General features: G+C 55.9%; 7 protein-coding genes across 7 annotated transcripts; 2 read left to right on the forward strand and 5 right to left on the reverse strand.

The window, feature by feature from the left end:
* The first annotated feature begins 878 nt into the window (after positions 1-878).
* On the forward strand, positions 879-1,188 carry K452DRAFT_283738 (uncharacterized protein). The gene has a single exon (XM_033539828.1). It carries the CDS (start codon positions 934-936, stop codon positions 1,168-1,170), a length of 237 nt encoding a protein of 78 aa, XP_033401091.1. The 5' UTR covers positions 879-933; the 3' UTR covers positions 1,171-1,188.
* Positions 1,189-1,681: 493 nt separating this feature from the next.
* Positions 1,682-3,097, reverse strand: K452DRAFT_119246 (uncharacterized protein). Its single transcript, XM_033535151.1, has 5 exons — positions 3,049-3,097; positions 2,839-2,953; positions 2,707-2,772; positions 2,417-2,539; positions 1,682-2,316 (listed from the first exon to the last, which is right to left on the reverse strand). Exons 1-5 carry the CDS (start codon positions 3,081-3,083, stop codon positions 2,173-2,175), a joined length of 483 nt encoding a protein of 160 aa, XP_033401092.1. The 5' UTR covers positions 3,084-3,097; the 3' UTR covers positions 1,682-2,172.
* A 347-nt stretch (positions 3,098-3,444) lies between these two features.
* Positions 3,445-5,223, forward strand: K452DRAFT_204073 (uncharacterized protein; the record flags this gene model as incomplete). Its single annotated transcript, XM_033536078.1, has 2 exons — positions 3,445-3,877; positions 3,956-5,223. Coding segments are annotated over 2 exons (1,701 nt in total), but the record flags the coding sequence as incomplete, so codon positions are not given.
* Positions 5,224-7,705: 2,482 nt separating this feature from the next.
* On the reverse strand, positions 7,706-8,338 carry K452DRAFT_305413 (uncharacterized protein; the record flags this gene model as incomplete). The annotated part of the gene is made up of 1 exon (XM_033542896.1): positions 7,706-8,338. One exon carries the CDS (start codon positions 8,336-8,338, stop codon positions 7,706-7,708), a length of 633 nt encoding a protein of 210 aa, XP_033401094.1.
* A 174-nt stretch (positions 8,339-8,512) lies between these two features.
* K452DRAFT_295032 (uncharacterized protein) lies at positions 8,513-10,439 on the reverse strand (the record flags this gene model as incomplete). The annotated part of the gene is made up of 4 exons (XM_033541767.1): positions 8,513-9,818; positions 9,874-9,974; positions 10,116-10,276; positions 10,340-10,439. The coding sequence occupies 4 exons, from the start codon at positions 10,437-10,439 to the stop codon at positions 8,513-8,515; spliced, it is 1,668 nt and encodes a 555-aa protein (XP_033401095.1).
* A 509-nt stretch (positions 10,440-10,948) lies between these two features.
* Positions 10,949-11,954, reverse strand: K452DRAFT_119294 (uncharacterized protein). The gene has a single exon (XM_033535152.1). The coding sequence runs from the start codon at positions 11,811-11,813 to the stop codon at positions 11,169-11,171; it is 645 nt and encodes a 214-aa protein (XP_033401096.1). The 5' UTR covers positions 11,814-11,954; the 3' UTR covers positions 10,949-11,168.
* Positions 11,955-12,571: 617 nt separating this feature from the next.
* Positions 12,572-15,193, reverse strand: K452DRAFT_221282 (uncharacterized protein; the record flags this gene model as incomplete). The annotated part of the gene is made up of 2 exons (XM_033536510.1): positions 12,572-14,081; positions 14,124-15,193. The coding sequence occupies 2 exons, from the start codon at positions 15,191-15,193 to the stop codon at positions 12,572-12,574; spliced, it is 2,580 nt and encodes an 859-aa protein (XP_033401097.1).
* Between the last annotated feature and the right edge of the window lie 830 nt (positions 15,194-16,023).

Raw genomic sequence — 16,023 nt, forward strand, 5'->3', positions numbered from 1 at the left:
GCCGCGGGCCTCGTGTTCAAGGCCCGGGGATCTATTCCCGCTACCGTGGGATACGAGCGCCGGGAGGGCCCAGCCTAATTCAAGTCGCTGGTGGGCGATCTGGCGCCGGATCTGCGCGCTTTTGCACCTGATTGGGCTGCTTCCTTTGCGTGTGGGAGGACTTATATACGCCGCTGCTGCCCTGTCTGCTGGTTTTAGTGGACGGGTTACTGCGTTGCTCTGCTGCTGCTGCGCTGAGTTAAGAGTTGGGCTTTTCTGGCTTTGATTGTCTGTTTATTCTTCGACGAGGACGACTACGCCTACAACTACAACTGCGAGGATATCTGCCTTACCTACCTGCCTGCTTGCTTATACCTATACCGGCCAAACGGGACGACTGGAAGACAAATACCCAGAACACCACCAAACCCAAAAACCAAACGAACAACTCCATCATCACCACAATCATCACCACAACCATGGACGCCAACACTACCACCACAACAACAACAACCACCCCCTCCCCCCTCCACACCCTCCACGCCTCCCTAGCCAACACGCTCAAATCCGTCCTCTCGCACGCCATCGAAACCCCCACCTCGACCTCGACCTCCACCACCACCACCACCGCCGCCGCCGAGCACTCGCAGCACGAGCAGCGCCAGCGCCAGCGCCAACGGCACTACGCGGCCGCGCTGGCGGCGTGGCGCGCTAGCCGCCGCGCCCGCACCGTGTGCATGTTCGAGGGGTTCTTGGACGAGGACGAGGAAGAGGAGGTGGGAGAGGACGAGGACGAGGCTACTACGGCCGATGAGGGGAGAGTGGTGAGGCCTCAGGCAGAGGTCGATCCCAACGATGGCGTGGAGGCGATGCTGGCGCCAAGGAGGAGCTGGTGGGGCGAGCAGGAGTATGAGCCAAGGGTTAAGGACGTGAGTGCTACCCCTATATCCTACTATGTTCTCTTCCTTGCCTTGCCTACCTTGCCTTAGCTACCTTTTCCACCTTTTTTCACTCGCCCCTCACCACACGCACCGCCCTCACTCCCCCATCCGCACCACCCAATCGGACGCACGCGGGGACCCGACACGACACGCACCACGCAACAAGGAACAAATAGCTAACCAAACCCGCGCAACAGGCACGCCACCCCCACCCCCACACGCACGCACAAACGCAAGCGCATGCGCATAACTCAACCACGACGGCCTCATGCAGCGTCGACGGCGCCTGCCTGCGCGACGTCTGGTTAAGGGGCAGCGTCGTTGCCGCTACGGCCGTGGCGCTGCTGCTGGTTGTGCCGTCGTGATTGCCGTTTAGGGCTTCTTCTTCCTTTGTTTCATTTTTCTTCCTCGTTCCTCCGAAAGACACGCCAGGTTCGTTTCCAGGGGGCTTGAGCGTTCGGGTTGCGTGAGGCTACGCCGTTCCTTGGACGGAAGGAGTTATAGAGGATGCGCGATCGGCGGTGCGATTTTGTGGGCGTGGGGTCCATGTCTTGGGGCCAGAGTCCTGGGGCCAGAGTCCTGGGGCCGAAGGAAGCGAAGATGCGAGCATGAGAGATGAGGACGATTGAACAAATGAAGGGGGCGTGGAGGCGAAAATGGCAAGAGAGAGGGGGAAGGGGTGGGGTTTTACTTTACGACTGATGACTTTGCTTTGCTTGCGTTTGATACCTACTTTCTCTAGCTTGCGCGCTTGGGTGGTTGGGTGGTCGGGTGGTTAGTGTGGTGTGGTGTGTATGATATTGATATTATTCGATATGATATTGATAGGATATTGATATTATCGGGGGGTTTGAATGGTAGGCTCGAAGCGGTGACTGGTGTGGGTGTGTGGTGGGTGGTGGGTGTGGCAGTACCTGCCCTCTCTGCCTACCTATCCGCTGTCCACGTGCGTATGTATGTACGCGTTGAGCGGGCACGTATGACAAAGTCGCCAGCAGAGCGTCGAGGATGGGGGTAGACTGTGGATGGATGGATGCTTTGGTGTTGGCGTTGGTGTTGCTATATAGCCACAACCTACGCCGCACCGCGCTTTCGCAGGTAATAGAGGATCTCGTTTCGGTTCGCTCGTTTTGTTGCTGCGGCGCTCACGTGCCTACCTGGGTATTGCACTCATACTTGCACTCTTACGCATACGCATACCCCAGCCATTCCCAGCCAATGCTGCTGCGCCAGCTCCCCCAAGACGCAAAGCTCAGTTCCGCCTAATCTCCCACTGCATGCCCGTGATGCTGACCTCGTCGCTCGCCTTCTCGTCGTAGTCGTACCAGTCGCCTTCCGAGAGGTCGATGCTCTCGAACTTGGTGCCGGATTCGAGGCCGGTGGCTTGCCAGTCGCCCTGGGGGAGAGGGGGGAGCGTCAGTATTTGGGTTGAAGTGGTTGGGGTTAGGTTGGGTAAGAGGATGGGTAAGATGCAGGTGGTGGGCGTTGAGACTCACGTCAGGCTTGAACTCGACAAACTCGAGCCCGCGGCAGTCAAACTCGATGATTTTCTGGCGCTTGGGCGGCTCGGCCTGCGCGTACGCGGCGGGGGCGGCGAGGATGCTGGCGCTGTGTTCGCGCTGTGGGGTGGAGGGGGAAAAGGTTAGTCTACCAATCTGTTGCTGCCGTGCATATAGGCTTGGTCTGCCTGCCCGCTCGCTCGCTCGCACTCGCTCCGCCGCACCGCGACCCGGAGCCACGGCGCAGGAGGACAGAGAAGGATGGGACGGGATTGCCGCAAACGCACCTTGCACAGCTTGCATTTCCACACAAAGTTGGCCTCGCCGCGGCTGCCGCTCATTTCGTTTTGCTCCTGCGACGGCCTGGTTCAGTGCCTGGGTGCGCGGTGAGGAAGGGCGGGGCGGGGCGGGGCGCGTACGAAGCGGCTCACGCTGACCCAGTTGGGGTGCGTCTCGCGGCACGAGGTGCATTGGACCTTGAAAGTGTAGTAGAAGGGAGACTCGGGGGTGTCGGCGGGGCGCAGGTCGGTCACGCTGCGGGGTGGTGGTCAGTCAGCGCGGGAGTGCGGGTGATGGCGATGGTGACGGTGACGGCGACGGTGGTTATGAAGTCAAGAGGAATTGCTTACCCGTTTAGCTCGGCGGTCAGAGTCAGGGCCAACATGGTGCTGGGGATGGTTTGCGGAGGCCTGCAGAGTCGGCCATGAGGTCGCGGGGTGTTGCAGGCGGGCGCTGATTCGCCGCTTAGTCGTGGCCGACAAGCCTGTGTAGTAGAGGTGATTCATCCGGCCACGTATAAACAAGCTCGCAGCGATCGCCATCGCATCACCGAGACACCGACCGTCCATGCATACAAAGTCATTGCTTTCCCATCTCTCACCTCTCCGCAAACAGCTCGGGGCTCCCCCTCCCTCAATCGCTCCCTGCCCACGCAGCTCCACGGCAGCGACGCGCCCACGCCAAGCCAGCACCGCTTTCGACGCCGAAAAACGCACACGCACTCCGCGCACGGCAATGTCACGATAATGCAAACGCTCTGGACCCGGACGCTGCGCACGCGATACTCATGCCGCTGCCGCCAATGCGCCTCCTACTCGACCATAGTCGCCCGGCGCGCCGCGACGGCCGTGGCCACCGCCTCGAGGTCCGCCGCCGGCTCCCGTCTGCCCGCCCTGCCCAGCTCCACCATCCTCTACTCGGCTATTTTCGCCGTCGCCGCCGTCGCCGACGGCCACGCCAAGCAGCAGCGCAGGGACCAGTGGAACGCCGCTATCCAGAATGCAAAGGACCAGCTAAAGGCCCCTCATGACGAGCTTGGGGAACTGGATGAGGCCGGCGAGCCATCGGCCAATGAAGAGCAACGGGATACAAGACCATTGGAGCCGGATGTTGGCCACGAGGCCTTGGACGAGGGCAGTAATGTTTCGGACCAAGGAGGCCTTGATTATATCGACTGGGGTGACGAGAAATTGCACTCGTCAGTCGCGTTGGACGCCAACGAACTGCCGGAGATGCCGGAGAGCAGCGAGGGCAAAGGCGGCTCGACGTTGTGGGACGACGCGCAGGAATACACCATGGAGAGCTCGACGAGGCCGCCATGGCCGGTGAATTTTGGCCCAGAGTTGGTGCCCGAACACCTGCCCCCGCAGTCCATATACGCGCCGAACCTCAGCAAGCTCCAAGGTCTTCGCAGCCTTTGGACGCGCCGCAAGATGCAGACTATGAACTTGTGCACGGCCAAGATGGCGACTGACCTCATGATGGAGGCCAAGCTGTTCAAGCTCCCGGGTACGACGGTGCCGCGCGTGCCGCTCGAGCAGCTTCCCCCGAGCTTGCATCCCATAGCCAAGCTGGATGTATGCCAGTTGCGAGACAAGTTATTTCGCATCAACCAAAGGCTCCATGACACAAAAGCACTGCATAGGGACCATCAACATCTAATTCCTGAATTCGAGCCCGTGTTTGGCAGCTACCCCTCCTACCAGCAAGACGACGCCGGTGAGTTCCACTACAAGCTGCACAGGATGAACAAGACCATCTTCCGTCTCTTCGACGCCTGTGCCCAGGGCGAAATCCAGCTCGAAACCCTCATAGTCGACGTCTTGAACAAGATCCTCACCTGCAGCGCCCCGCCCAACATCACCACCTTCAACGCCTTGCTGCTGGGCTTTATGCGCCTGAAGCAGCCCAGAATGTCCAATGTAGTCATCAAAGCTATGCACGTGACGCATATGCGGCCAGACGAGATCACTTGCTCGGCCATCCTCAGGCACCATATCGCGCTCGGCCAACCGCAGCACTTCACCCGCTTCCTGGACCGCATGCTCGGGCGCGGCGCGGCGTCAACGGCGCTGATGCTGGCGCGGCCCAACCTGCACCCGAACAACTTCGCGCGGCAGGTCGGGCGCGTCGTACCGCACGCGTACGACTCGGAGAAGCTGGTGCAAAAGGTGTTTCCGACGCCGCAGGTGTTCAACGCCGTGGTGACGGGCTCGCTCAAGTTCACGGGCCTGGACCGCGCCATCGACATCTGCGCGGACCTGGCGCTCGAGGGCTGGGGCCTCGACGAGGCCGGCCTGGCCCTCTTCCTCGGCGCCGCCGCCGAGCAGAAGAACTGGGAGGCCGGCAGCGCCGTGTGGCAGCAGATGCAGCTGCTGCGGGGGATGCTGCCGGCGGGGGCGCGGCTCGACTCGCGCACGTACCTCAAGATGTTGGGGCTGTGCTGGCAGTGCGGGCACGAAGACGACTTCGCCGCCGTCTTCAACGAGGCCGCGACGGTGGGGTACCGCAAGCAGGCGCTGCTCAAGGACTTTGAGCGCATGAAGCGCCACGGCCTCGACGTCTTTGATGGCCGCATCGAGCGCCAGGACGCCCATGTCATGGGCCGCGATCTCGTCGCGCAGTTGATGGCCGAGGAGCAGCTGGAAGAGGCACGGGTGAAGGCGCGGGACGAGGAGAAGGCCCTCGCGCACACGAAGGCGCTTGACGAGGCGCAGTCGCAGGCCGAGGTGCAGGCGATTGAGGAAGAGAAGGCCCGTGAGGAGGCGCGCGCGCTCCGCAAGGCCAAGTGGCGCAAGAAGACGCCCGAAGACGACCCCGTCGGCAGATGGGCCGACGGGCGGTGGATGGCGACGGAGAGCCGGCACGCGGACAGCTCCGCGTCCGCGTCAGCGTCAGCCTCCGCCACGCCCGCCCTCCAAACCCTCAAGCCCGCGTCCCCGCCGCGAGAAACCATGCTCCCGGCCGAGCAGCCCCTCGTGCGCTACGTCCGGCAACAGCGCGAAAAGCGCGACGCGCTCGCGGCCGCGGCCCAGCTGAGCCAGACGACGGACCCAGCGGCCCAAGCGGCGATCCGGGCTGCAGCAGCAGAGAAAGCCGCGCGCGCGCACGAGCTCCGGCTCCAGCGCGCGCAGGCGCTGCAGGCCGCGGCGCTCAGGCGCCAGAACGCCTACTCGGAGTGGGTGGAGCGGGAGACGCGCAAGCGGGCGCGGCAGCGCGTGGGCGCGCTTGTGAGGCTGGCGGCGGCGCAAGAGGCCGTGGGTGCGCGCGCGGCGTTTGCGCGCAGGAAACGCCATCGGGCGTCGTTTTTGGGGAGGAGGGGTAATGCGGCGGTGGGGGGTGTCAGGCGCGTGGTCCCGGGTGCGGGGCAGCGGTATGCACGCGATAAGACACGGAATGTCCCTGTCAAGGTCAGGTTTATGGCTTCGAGAATTTGGGGCTTCAGGCTTTCGAGGCGGGTGAGGTCGGTGCGGGAACGCGTGCGGTTGAGGAGTTGGTGGCAGGCTTGGGTTATTGCTGTTCGGAAAGGACGGAGCGCGCTGAAGAGGGCGAGGAGGGCGGGGACGGAGGGTGAGGCGGAGGGGGTGGGGGAGGCGAAGGCTGAGGGCGTGGGGGAAGGGGAGGCAGCGAAACCTGCGGAGGGGTAGGCGCGTTGGGTTCGTCTCTTCCTTATCCTCTTCTTGTCTCCACCCCATGCACCCCGCGTCAAAACAGCGCGTATCCGGCTGGACACGATCTCCATCCATCATTTACACCTACACCTTCGTCTCCGTCATCATCTCCATCAGCATCAGCATCATTCCAGCACCGCAAGACGTACGCAACGCAATCAAAATTCACAAAGAAGCATGGCATGCATGGGACCGGCGTTTTGCTGTCTTTTTATCTCTTCTTCTTGTTCTTTTCTTCTTGTTTGCTTCTTCTTGTTTTCTTTTCTTTTGTTTTCTTTTGGCATGTATGCATGGCATGCATGGTGCGGATCTGTAGACGGACGGGTGGTGGGTTGGGTTGGTTGGAATGGTTGGATAGCTTGGATTGGTAGGGTTGTGTTACTGTGTACGATGCGGAAGGGCGTGTATACCTGTACGACGACGATGCCGTGCCGATGGGAAGTGGAAAGTGCAATCTATAGACGAGATGGGTGGGCGGGTCGCTTGTGTGTGTATGAGTGTGTTTGTGTGTTTGGGTGTATGTTTGTATGGCTGTACAGTATGCGGTGTAGAATAAACAAACGGATGGGGCGGGGTGCGTGAAATAGACGGACGGGAAGACCTACTAGGTAGGCTTGAATCTCTGCTGCCTTTTTACAGGGCGTATATATAGGTATGTCGTATACACGTGTGCTAAAGTATGGGAGTAGCGTCCGTTACCGTGAAGCGAGATGGCTATATTTATAGACACGGAGTAGAAGAAGAGACATAGTTAAGGTGTATAGAATCTACTATCTATATATACTATAAAAGCTTTTTACCTATATCTAGGGCTTAGGCTAGGAACTAGGTAAGGAGTACTCTATAGGGACTACTTATATCGTTTCTTATCTCGCTTTATAGTAGAGCTTAGTTCGTAGTAATAGAGGTTAATTATAAATATTTATTTTCCTTTTTAGTAAAATAAATATATTAAAAATAAAAGGTAAGTAGCTTAAACACGAATCATTTCTGCTATTTTTTTTTTTTTTTTTTTTTTTTTTAAGAATAAACAAATAATAAAATAAAATATAATAAAAAATCGAGTTTGGCGATGATTGTCAATATTATTTTGCGAACTCGGTAATAGTGGACAACCTCGACTTTCCTGATTAAGGATGATAGTTATCACTGAGGTCGAAAAATGCAGAAATAAACGTTAGGTTAGGTTGGGTTTGGTTGGATTTTTGGCGGGGTGGGGTGTAAGAGTGTTTAGAAATATAAGAATGAGAATATCAAGTGGCTTATATAATTTGTAGTAACCTAGACAGGTAGAAGTTATCTGATATTGCAAAGTATATATTCCCTACAAAACGCCTTACAATAAAAAAATCCAACCCCAAGCAAGGGTCCAGGAGATCCACGTCGAGACAACGTGCAAGCCTCTGGAGTGCAGCGCGTTGAAGTGCGGCCGCCGCATGTCCGGGTCCCGGTCTTGACGATCGAGAAGAAATGCTCGAAGAGGCCGTTCCATGAGGATGGCCGAGCCATCGCCCAAGGCGCTACAGTCGGCGAAGACGAGGACCGTGTGTGGAAAGTTCGAGCCGGCCGTTATCACGTCGTTGAATGTTAGGCTGTACTTGCGGATCGTGCTCGCGGGCGGGACGTTGCAGGCGCGTAGAAGACTGAAGCCGAGTGCTGGTAGCCATATGGAGGCTAGAGTGGTCATCTCGGTGACGAATGGTGCCACGCTCGTCTTCCTGACTGTTTGCTTGCGCATCTCTTGTGTCTCCTTGATGTCCAGAGGGGCTGATTTCGGCGCCCGCGCAGACGTCTCAAGAGTGTTGGAGAGGATGTTGGCAAGAGTTTCTGCGAGCCAGTGCGATGGATACCCGATTTGCTTCAGGTGGTGCAGAATACGGAAGAAGATGTTGAGGTTCGCTGGCGCGTATATCATCTTCCCCATTTGGAATGTTGGCTGCGGAGCTGGTAACACGATCTTCAGAAACATGCCGTGTAGCCAGGTAGCCAGGGAGTGGTGATCCAATAGATCAGCGGGGCTGATTTTCGTCTCATTACGAACCTAGTGGATATATGCCCCTAATTCACACAATTAAAATTGCTTTTCTTTGGCCGGTGTCGTAAGAAAAAGCTTGTGGAGTGTTTTCTTATCTGAGACCATGCATTATTCATTGTTGAACTTGTCGAAGTGCGAAGGACCTGCAAATTGTTGACGATTAAGCAGGCAATTCGACCTGAAGTAGGCACAGCGGTCGCTGGGCTTGGTGACTGGAGCAGCAAAGAGGAAAGACGACAGGGTACCTCTAATATAGTCTGGAATGTTGGACATGTGAATCCTGTCGTACAGCTGAGGGTACTCCTCAGGGGAAAAACTGTGGTTGCCGTTCGCGCACGTCTCTTCCGCATGCTTGATACTCTGGCGGTGTTCAAGCAGGCCATACCTAATTTTCTCGCATGTCTCGGCCATGTCGCCGACAATTGCTTCAACCCGGACTCTTGATTTTACATGGTCCAGTGCATCTCCTAGCCGCATAAAGTAATCCGCGGCATAGTCGTACATGCACTTCGGATTTGCTGGATAGCATTTCAATGAGCCGAATCCAAAATCTCTGACAGGCTCGTGACCAACCCAGAAGTAATCATTTTCCCGGGGAGGGGGGGGGGGGGGGGGCCACTCCAAATCAATAAGAGTGACGTTTGGCATCCAGTTATTGTCCAGCTTCTGAAGCCAGGCTCCGCGCATTGCACGCTCCGGGCTCTTCTTGGTCAATATTGTTGACAAACCCAAGGAGTCCTCTTCCAAGAATGATTTTGGAGGAATAAGAACTGCTGCGGCGGCAAACATGGTACAGTCTTTTTTGCAGCTTGGCGGTGGCTTTACCTGACTGAGCAGACCTTCGCCTTCAGAGGCTTGTTCCTCAAGATGCACGTACACCTGTTCTCGCATGCGTTTTGTTGTGTAGACAGGTGCGACTTCCTGCTGCCATCTTTGAAAAGAGCCCCTAATTGAGGCTTTGTCTTTCTCGGGAACCTGTATCCACTGTAGAGAGCCATCCGGGGCGTTGAGAAAGGAAATTGCAGCTGAAATTGTTCTCTGCAACTTCTCGTAAGCTTTAGGAGGCATAATCACGCCGATGTAGACGTAAAACAGAGTTGCCAGAATCTCTTCTTTCTTTTCTTTGCAGCTGGTTATGCTCTTGTCCGTAAGTTCCTCTAGCAGTAGAAAGACGATGATATTTCTGGCGATCACAGCGGGTTTCCAGTCTACGATGGTGAAATGATATCGCGTCTGAGAGGCCTTTCCAGACTGTCGTTCCTGGTTTGCAATATCCACTAGAGTCGCGTGCATATGGCGAGCATCTCCAATTCCCGCAAACAGAAATGATGTAAGCGGGCATGAGATATCCGTAGTTTCGAGTAGGGATTGTTGTATATCGGTACCGACAGTGAAATATTCCGTGACATCGTCCCTACGGAAGCCACTAGTTAGTACATGACACCAGTCTGTTAACGGACACGACTTACAAAGATGGCTTAAAACGTGGTAGTTTGTTGATGATTTTTCTGATGGCAGTGGCTTCAGATTCTTGATGGTCCCGAGACCATGGCTCCAATAGCTTTATTTCCTGTTTCATAGCTGCTTTCAGAGATGGATCCAAAACGCCGCTTGCAGTGCCATATTATTGAAGCAGATTTTCCATGTTCTTGTGATCAGCAAGCAAAATGCTTGCTCTCGCTTTACGAGCTTGCATTTTAGCAAGAAAAACTTTGTCCTCCTTAGCTTTTCCACCAGCTGCAACGAGAGCATCTTCGACTGCCTTGATACACTTGGCATAATCGCCGGCCTCGTAATAGGCTGCCGTAATGTTCGAGAGAGGAGAGACATCCGAGGGGTCCGCTTCAGCCGCTTTGCGGTATAGCGCGATGGCTGTAGACTATTTAGCCCAATGTTATAATAAATTTTAGGGTATAAATGTGCCATAAACTATACCATCATAGAACTTGTTCCGTTTGTAAAAAGCATTGCCCTGTTGTCGTAGCTCGGCGGAGCTCATTGGCCTACCAGCTCCGTCACTGTTGCCGATGCTCATCGTTAAAGCTTGACGAAAGGTGAATGTTGTTGACCGAGACAAACCTGAGGCGAATGAAGGGTGTTCAAGTACCTGACTTGTATCAGCAAAGTAGAATGAAGGTGTTTGTGCGCTTTACCTACTTTGTCAGTACCTAACGCACGTCTTGACGCGCAATCACGTGCGCTCCAGTTCCAATCACCTGAACAATCTTGCTCTGCTAGATAGGATTAAATGGGCACGTTTAATGCGTAAAATGCAGAGAGAGGTGATATGGTATAGATGTACCCTGACTGTGAAGACACGATAGTGCAGGAGTACTCTAGAAGTACTCGAGGGTGCGAAGAAGGGAGATTGTACATGGAAGAGACAAACGGAAGTGACCGAATCCAAGACCACCTAAAGAGAAAGAGAGGAATAACATATCTATGAGAGACTGCGATCAGGAGTTCTCGCTTGTAGCAATGAAACTAGGATGTACGCAAGTAAAAAAGCAATATACTGGAGCCAATAAACAAACACTTCACTCAGAGATGACGACACACAAAACATGGCATACCTACCTACCTAACCTAGCAACCGAGAACAAGAAAGCTGAAACAACAACAGCAACAACAACAGCAACCAACGCTCACTTCCCCAATCCCTCTCCACCAAAAACCAAAAACCAAAGGAAGCCACTCCACCAACTCCCAACTCCAACTCCAACCCGTACCCCGCATCTACCAAACACACGAAGCGCAACCCCCATCACCCAACCCAAGCCAGCATCATTCCCCGCCTCCACCGCAGGCACCAACAGCCTCCAAAAGTACAGCGCCGTACACGCACACATACGCACGCCCCCGACACGAATATCCCCAGCCAAGCCAAGCAGAAAGGAGCAGTACAGCCGAGCGCGCCAGAGTATGCTAGCCGTCTAGAAGCCGACCGAGTGAGCAGGCCGCAAGCAACCAGGAGAAGAAGAAAAAGGAGACGACAGACGACGCGAGGCAAGGTGACGCGAAGCGACAAGCGGGCAAGGACGGAAGAAGGTAAAGACGAATGCTCAGCAGAAGAAGAAGAAGAAGCAAGTATGCACGCACGCACGCAAGAACGCAAGCAAAGCAAGCAGGCAAGCAAGCAAGCGAGCGAGCAGTATCTAGCAGCCCCTCCCCCTTCTCCTCCTCCTCCTCCTCCTCCACCACCACCACCAAGTGTTCTGAGACCAATACAATGTGGACCATGATGCTGATGCTGTTGATGATGATGATGACGACGATCAACGACGACTAGATAAGCAAGCAGGTGACAACAAGAAATTAGACAATTATCCCCCCTCCGCTCTAACCAATAAGGAAAACGCATCCATCCATCATTCAATCCAGCTGGCCCATATCGTTGTTCCTGTAACATTTCTCCTCCCGTGAAAATCCTAGGGCGTGAAGAGGTAGAGATAGAGGAAAAACTATATAGCGTGCAAGAACGATCCTCGAGCTAGCTAGATGCTTGATATGTGGTGCGCATTTATCGCCAAAGACAACCAACAACAAAGACAACGACGACGCTTACTACTGCTATATATCCAAAGCTTGCGCCGCGGGCGGGGGTTTTTTGCTCGCAGTCTGCTGCTCGCTCTGCAGGCTGCTTGAAAAGACAACAACAACAACAACAACAACAACAACAAGGGACTGGTTTCATGAAAAAAGGTGCTGCAAAAAAAAGGGGGGCGCGCGAATCGGAGGGTATCTGTAACGACTGCGGTTGCTTTTTTTGGCGGGTAGGGGTGTGGTGGTGTGGGTTGTTGGGTCGCTCGGGGCACATGGCATACCATGCAAACCCCGAGCCCCGAGAGAAGAAAGGAGAGGAGCGGAAAAAAATATGCACAAGAATGGAAATGCTCGCAAGAGTTTTACTATCAGCTGTGAAGAAGGAAAAATGAAACTGCAACCGTAAATGCAACTGTAAATGCAACGGCGTATCTGGCAATCATTTCCCGCTAGATCTTAGCGTGCGTGGGAAGGGCCGGGTACAGCTCGCTCCCTCCGACGTTTGGCTTGAAGTCTTGGCGATGGCCACGGCTTGCGCGGGCCCCAGCTCGCGAGAGAGAGGAAATGAAGGAGTGGTGGTGGTGGTATTGCCGTGGCTGAACGACTCTCAATGACATGACACGGCTAGAACTTCAGCCAGCTCATGTCCTGTTTGCCAATGTTTTTCTGCCTCTCCTCCTCGACTGGCCCCTTCGGGGCCACACCGCCAGGGAACACCGTTACGGTGCTGTCACGGGGGAGAGCTGGGGCGGCGAATGCGGGAGCAGGGAGCTGATGCCCAGAATTGGCAACAGACGCACTCGGGGCCTCCCCGCCAGGGAACATTGTTACAGTGCTATCGCGAGGAAGAGCTGGGGCAGCGAAACCGGGAGCGGGAAGCTTCGGTGGAGTAGGACCGGCCAGAGATGGAGAAGGTTCGCCACCAGGGAATATCGTCACGGTGCTATCGCGAGGGGCGTTGAGGTTGGAAGGCATGGCGGGAGCAGCGGCGGCGTTGGGATGAAGGCTTGGCGGGTACAACGAATTCGTATTGCTCTTGGGATAGAAAGAGCTGTGGCCATCGGTGGGGTAGTAAGAGCTTGTGCCATCAGGGAAGTTTTGCGGCATCTCACTAGTGGGCCTGCTGTCGGGGTAAAGACTGCTGGCAGCACGAGCATACCAGTCGTGGCCGCCGCCCACAGGCGTCCAGCCAGTGGTCTCTTGGTGGGACATCCTTGCGTTGTCGTCGTCGAAGCTCGAGACCGTGCTGACACTGTTCGCGCGGGCAAGTTGAGCCTGCATAGGCCGAGCAGAACCCAAAGGAGAGTGAGCAAGATCCGAGCGCGAGTCTCCAATGGTTGGACTGCCTGTCGCGACACGGTTCAGACTGTTTCCGTCGAAGTTGTGGTTGACAAAGCTGACATCCAGGGGCGGCAGTTGGGATGGGCGGTTCAAAGCCTTCGCCGGGCCTTGACTTATGATCCGAGAGTTGGTGTAGTCAGACTGGCTCATGTCGCTGTAACGAGAGTTGTTCGACACGTACGTTGACCGGTCGTAGGGATCCTTGGAGATGTTGGTTGTCTCGTTGTTCGCAAAGTAGCGACTCCATCCCGAGCTCCGGCTTCGACTGTCCTTTCCTCCCTCCTTACCCGCGGCAGGTGGCGGAGGCGTAACCTCAGCACGCGGTATGGCCTTCTCGCTGGTTGTATAAGCTGGCGTTTTCATGTCTCCAATCGTCGACATCTCCAACGTTTCATAAGCAACAGGTGCCGACTTGCCGACCAGACCGGTTCCGCTTGCATCGCTAGGCATTCCGCGCTTGTGGTTCCCAGCGCCAAACTTTCCGGAGATGATAGCAAGTGAGGTTTGAGAGGCATTCATGTGAGCAGCATAAGGAGGGGCGGGTAGATTAGCTTGACTGACGCCTCTGTCGGCGAAGCTAAGCCTGTCTTTCTCGTCTCCCGGCTGTCCCGTCTTCTTCTTCCTGTCGCGCCTACACCTCAATAGAAGCAGCAGGAGGATGAGGAGGAAGATGATACCGAAAATGGTACCCAATGTCGCGCCCAAGACTTTCATCATGCGATCTTTGTGGTGGTCGCTAGTGGAAGACGAGGAAGATCCACCATCAACAGCAGCAGTTGTGCTAGCCGCTGCGCTTGCCAGGGAGGTGGAGCTGGAGGACAGAGAAGAGGTGGACGTCGGCTTGGAAGAAGAAGTGGAAGAGTGAGAAGAAGAAGACGAAATGGAAGAGGTATGAGCCTTGAATGGTTCTTGGCCAGTGAAAAACTGCGTAGCGTTGACCCAGCTGTTTTCACGCTCATCAAAAATGGCCAGAGTATCGTTCTCGCTGCTGCTGCCACCGCTGATGACCGCGCGGCCTTTGTCGTCTTGAGCAACCGAATAACCGGAACGGACAGTCTTGGGCGCCAGGGTGTTGTTGTACGAAGGCCAGTCATCCATACTAAGGTCCCGCTTCCGCTTTTTTTCGCCAACAGCTTGGCCGACGGAAGCGGCATTTCCATCGCCGTCCACCAAAGCAACCCTCGACACCTCATTAGGCGAGGCACTGAGATCATATTGCTCCAAGACTTTGCTTCCATCGTCGCCCGTAACAAGTGTGACCTGAACCTGATCCTGGTTCAAGATGCCTTGCTCTAGGTCCACCTCAAGCTTAGTCCAACCTTCCGTCAAGCCAAAAAGCCAAACCTGCGTGTTATCAGGATCTCCACCTAGCATAAGGCTGTGGCTGTCGTCCCAAGGGAGAAGGAAGGGTCCGCAGACGTTCGGGGCGCCTTGCGATGGGTAAGATTGGACGGCGTAAGGCTCATCGATGTTGATAAGAAACGTGTTAGCAGACTTTCCAGTGTCCCCCGTGACTTGGGAGCCAGCATAAACGAGGATCTGCGACGATTCCTCGAGGAATGTCGCGCCGTGGTACTGCCGATTCTTAGTGACGGTGTCCGCGGGCGTAACCGATTCCCATTTCTTGGTCGAGAAGGTGTATTTTTGAAGTCCGGGATAGTCGTCCAGAGATGCGTCGGTTTGGCCTCCTACGACGTAAAGCGCGGCCTGGCTGGCGTCACCGTTGGGCACGGCCTTGACGCAAGTGGCCCCTTTGGCTGAGACACCACTATCCAGCGATGACCAGGTTCCGTTGACTTTGAGGGGGATAGACTGGAAGGCATCCGGGGAGTACACGTAGAGCGTTTCATCGTGAACAACGGAGCAATGGTCTTTGATTTCGACGGGTGGGTCGGGGGTCGGCATGATTGTATAGGGAGTGAATCGTCGGGGAGAGAAAGAGGGTGGGAGCGGAGCTCAAGGGAGAGTATGTGTTCCGGGCGGGAAGTAGCGAGTGGTAGAGACGTTGGAGCCGACAAACAATGGATGTTTAGCAGGCGTCTTGCGCGCTCATGATGCTGGGGTGTGGGGATGAGTGAGAGGTGGTGCTTCGGGGTGCCGGCCAAACGAGCACAAACAACGACAGCAGAGTATCCCGGCTCTTACGTCCCAGCGGGTCGGGGCGATTTTGGTAGGTATGTTGGGTGCGGCGGGCGACGTCAATCGCAATAGAGGGAGGGTGGAAGGCGGGCGCTGTCAGAGAGAAGTAAAACACGGGCAAGCCGATGAGACTCGACTCTGTCAAAGAGCGTATGGGTTGGAAAAAAACGAATGTGGTGCCGTAGAGGCGGACAGCGTCGGGCGTGGGGGAGGAGGGCGTGAAGGGACGACGGGCGCCTCGCGATGGAGTATCGTGTGAGCGAGCTAGGTACGGGAGGCGAGTTGGCACCCCTCGTAAGTTTAGACAGGCCGAATGGGTCGGTCCCCTGTGCTCGGGGGCAGACGGCGGTCTAAGCGAACGGCATCCTCGGGCGGTCGCCAGGCCGCTGCACGTAACAAGAAACGAGCTCCACTTCGGCAGCTCCCAAGCGTTGGCTCCAGAGGCGCGCGGGAAGGAAGGCCCTGTCATCTGCAGCACGCGCCCCCGTTTGGTGTCTTGGCCGGCCCTCCGATCACGCTTCTCATCTCGACGTTTCTCGCGACCCTGTCCCATTCCCAACACCCGTGTCAGCTTCCTCCGGCCCCGACATGCCTCT

This window comes from Aplosporella prunicola (genome assembly GCF_010093885.1).
Source record: "Aplosporella prunicola CBS 121167 unplaced genomic scaffold K452scaffold_4, whole genome shotgun sequence".
In the NCBI taxonomy this organism is placed as follows: domain Eukaryota; kingdom Fungi; phylum Ascomycota; class Dothideomycetes; order Botryosphaeriales; family Aplosporellaceae; genus Aplosporella; species Aplosporella prunicola.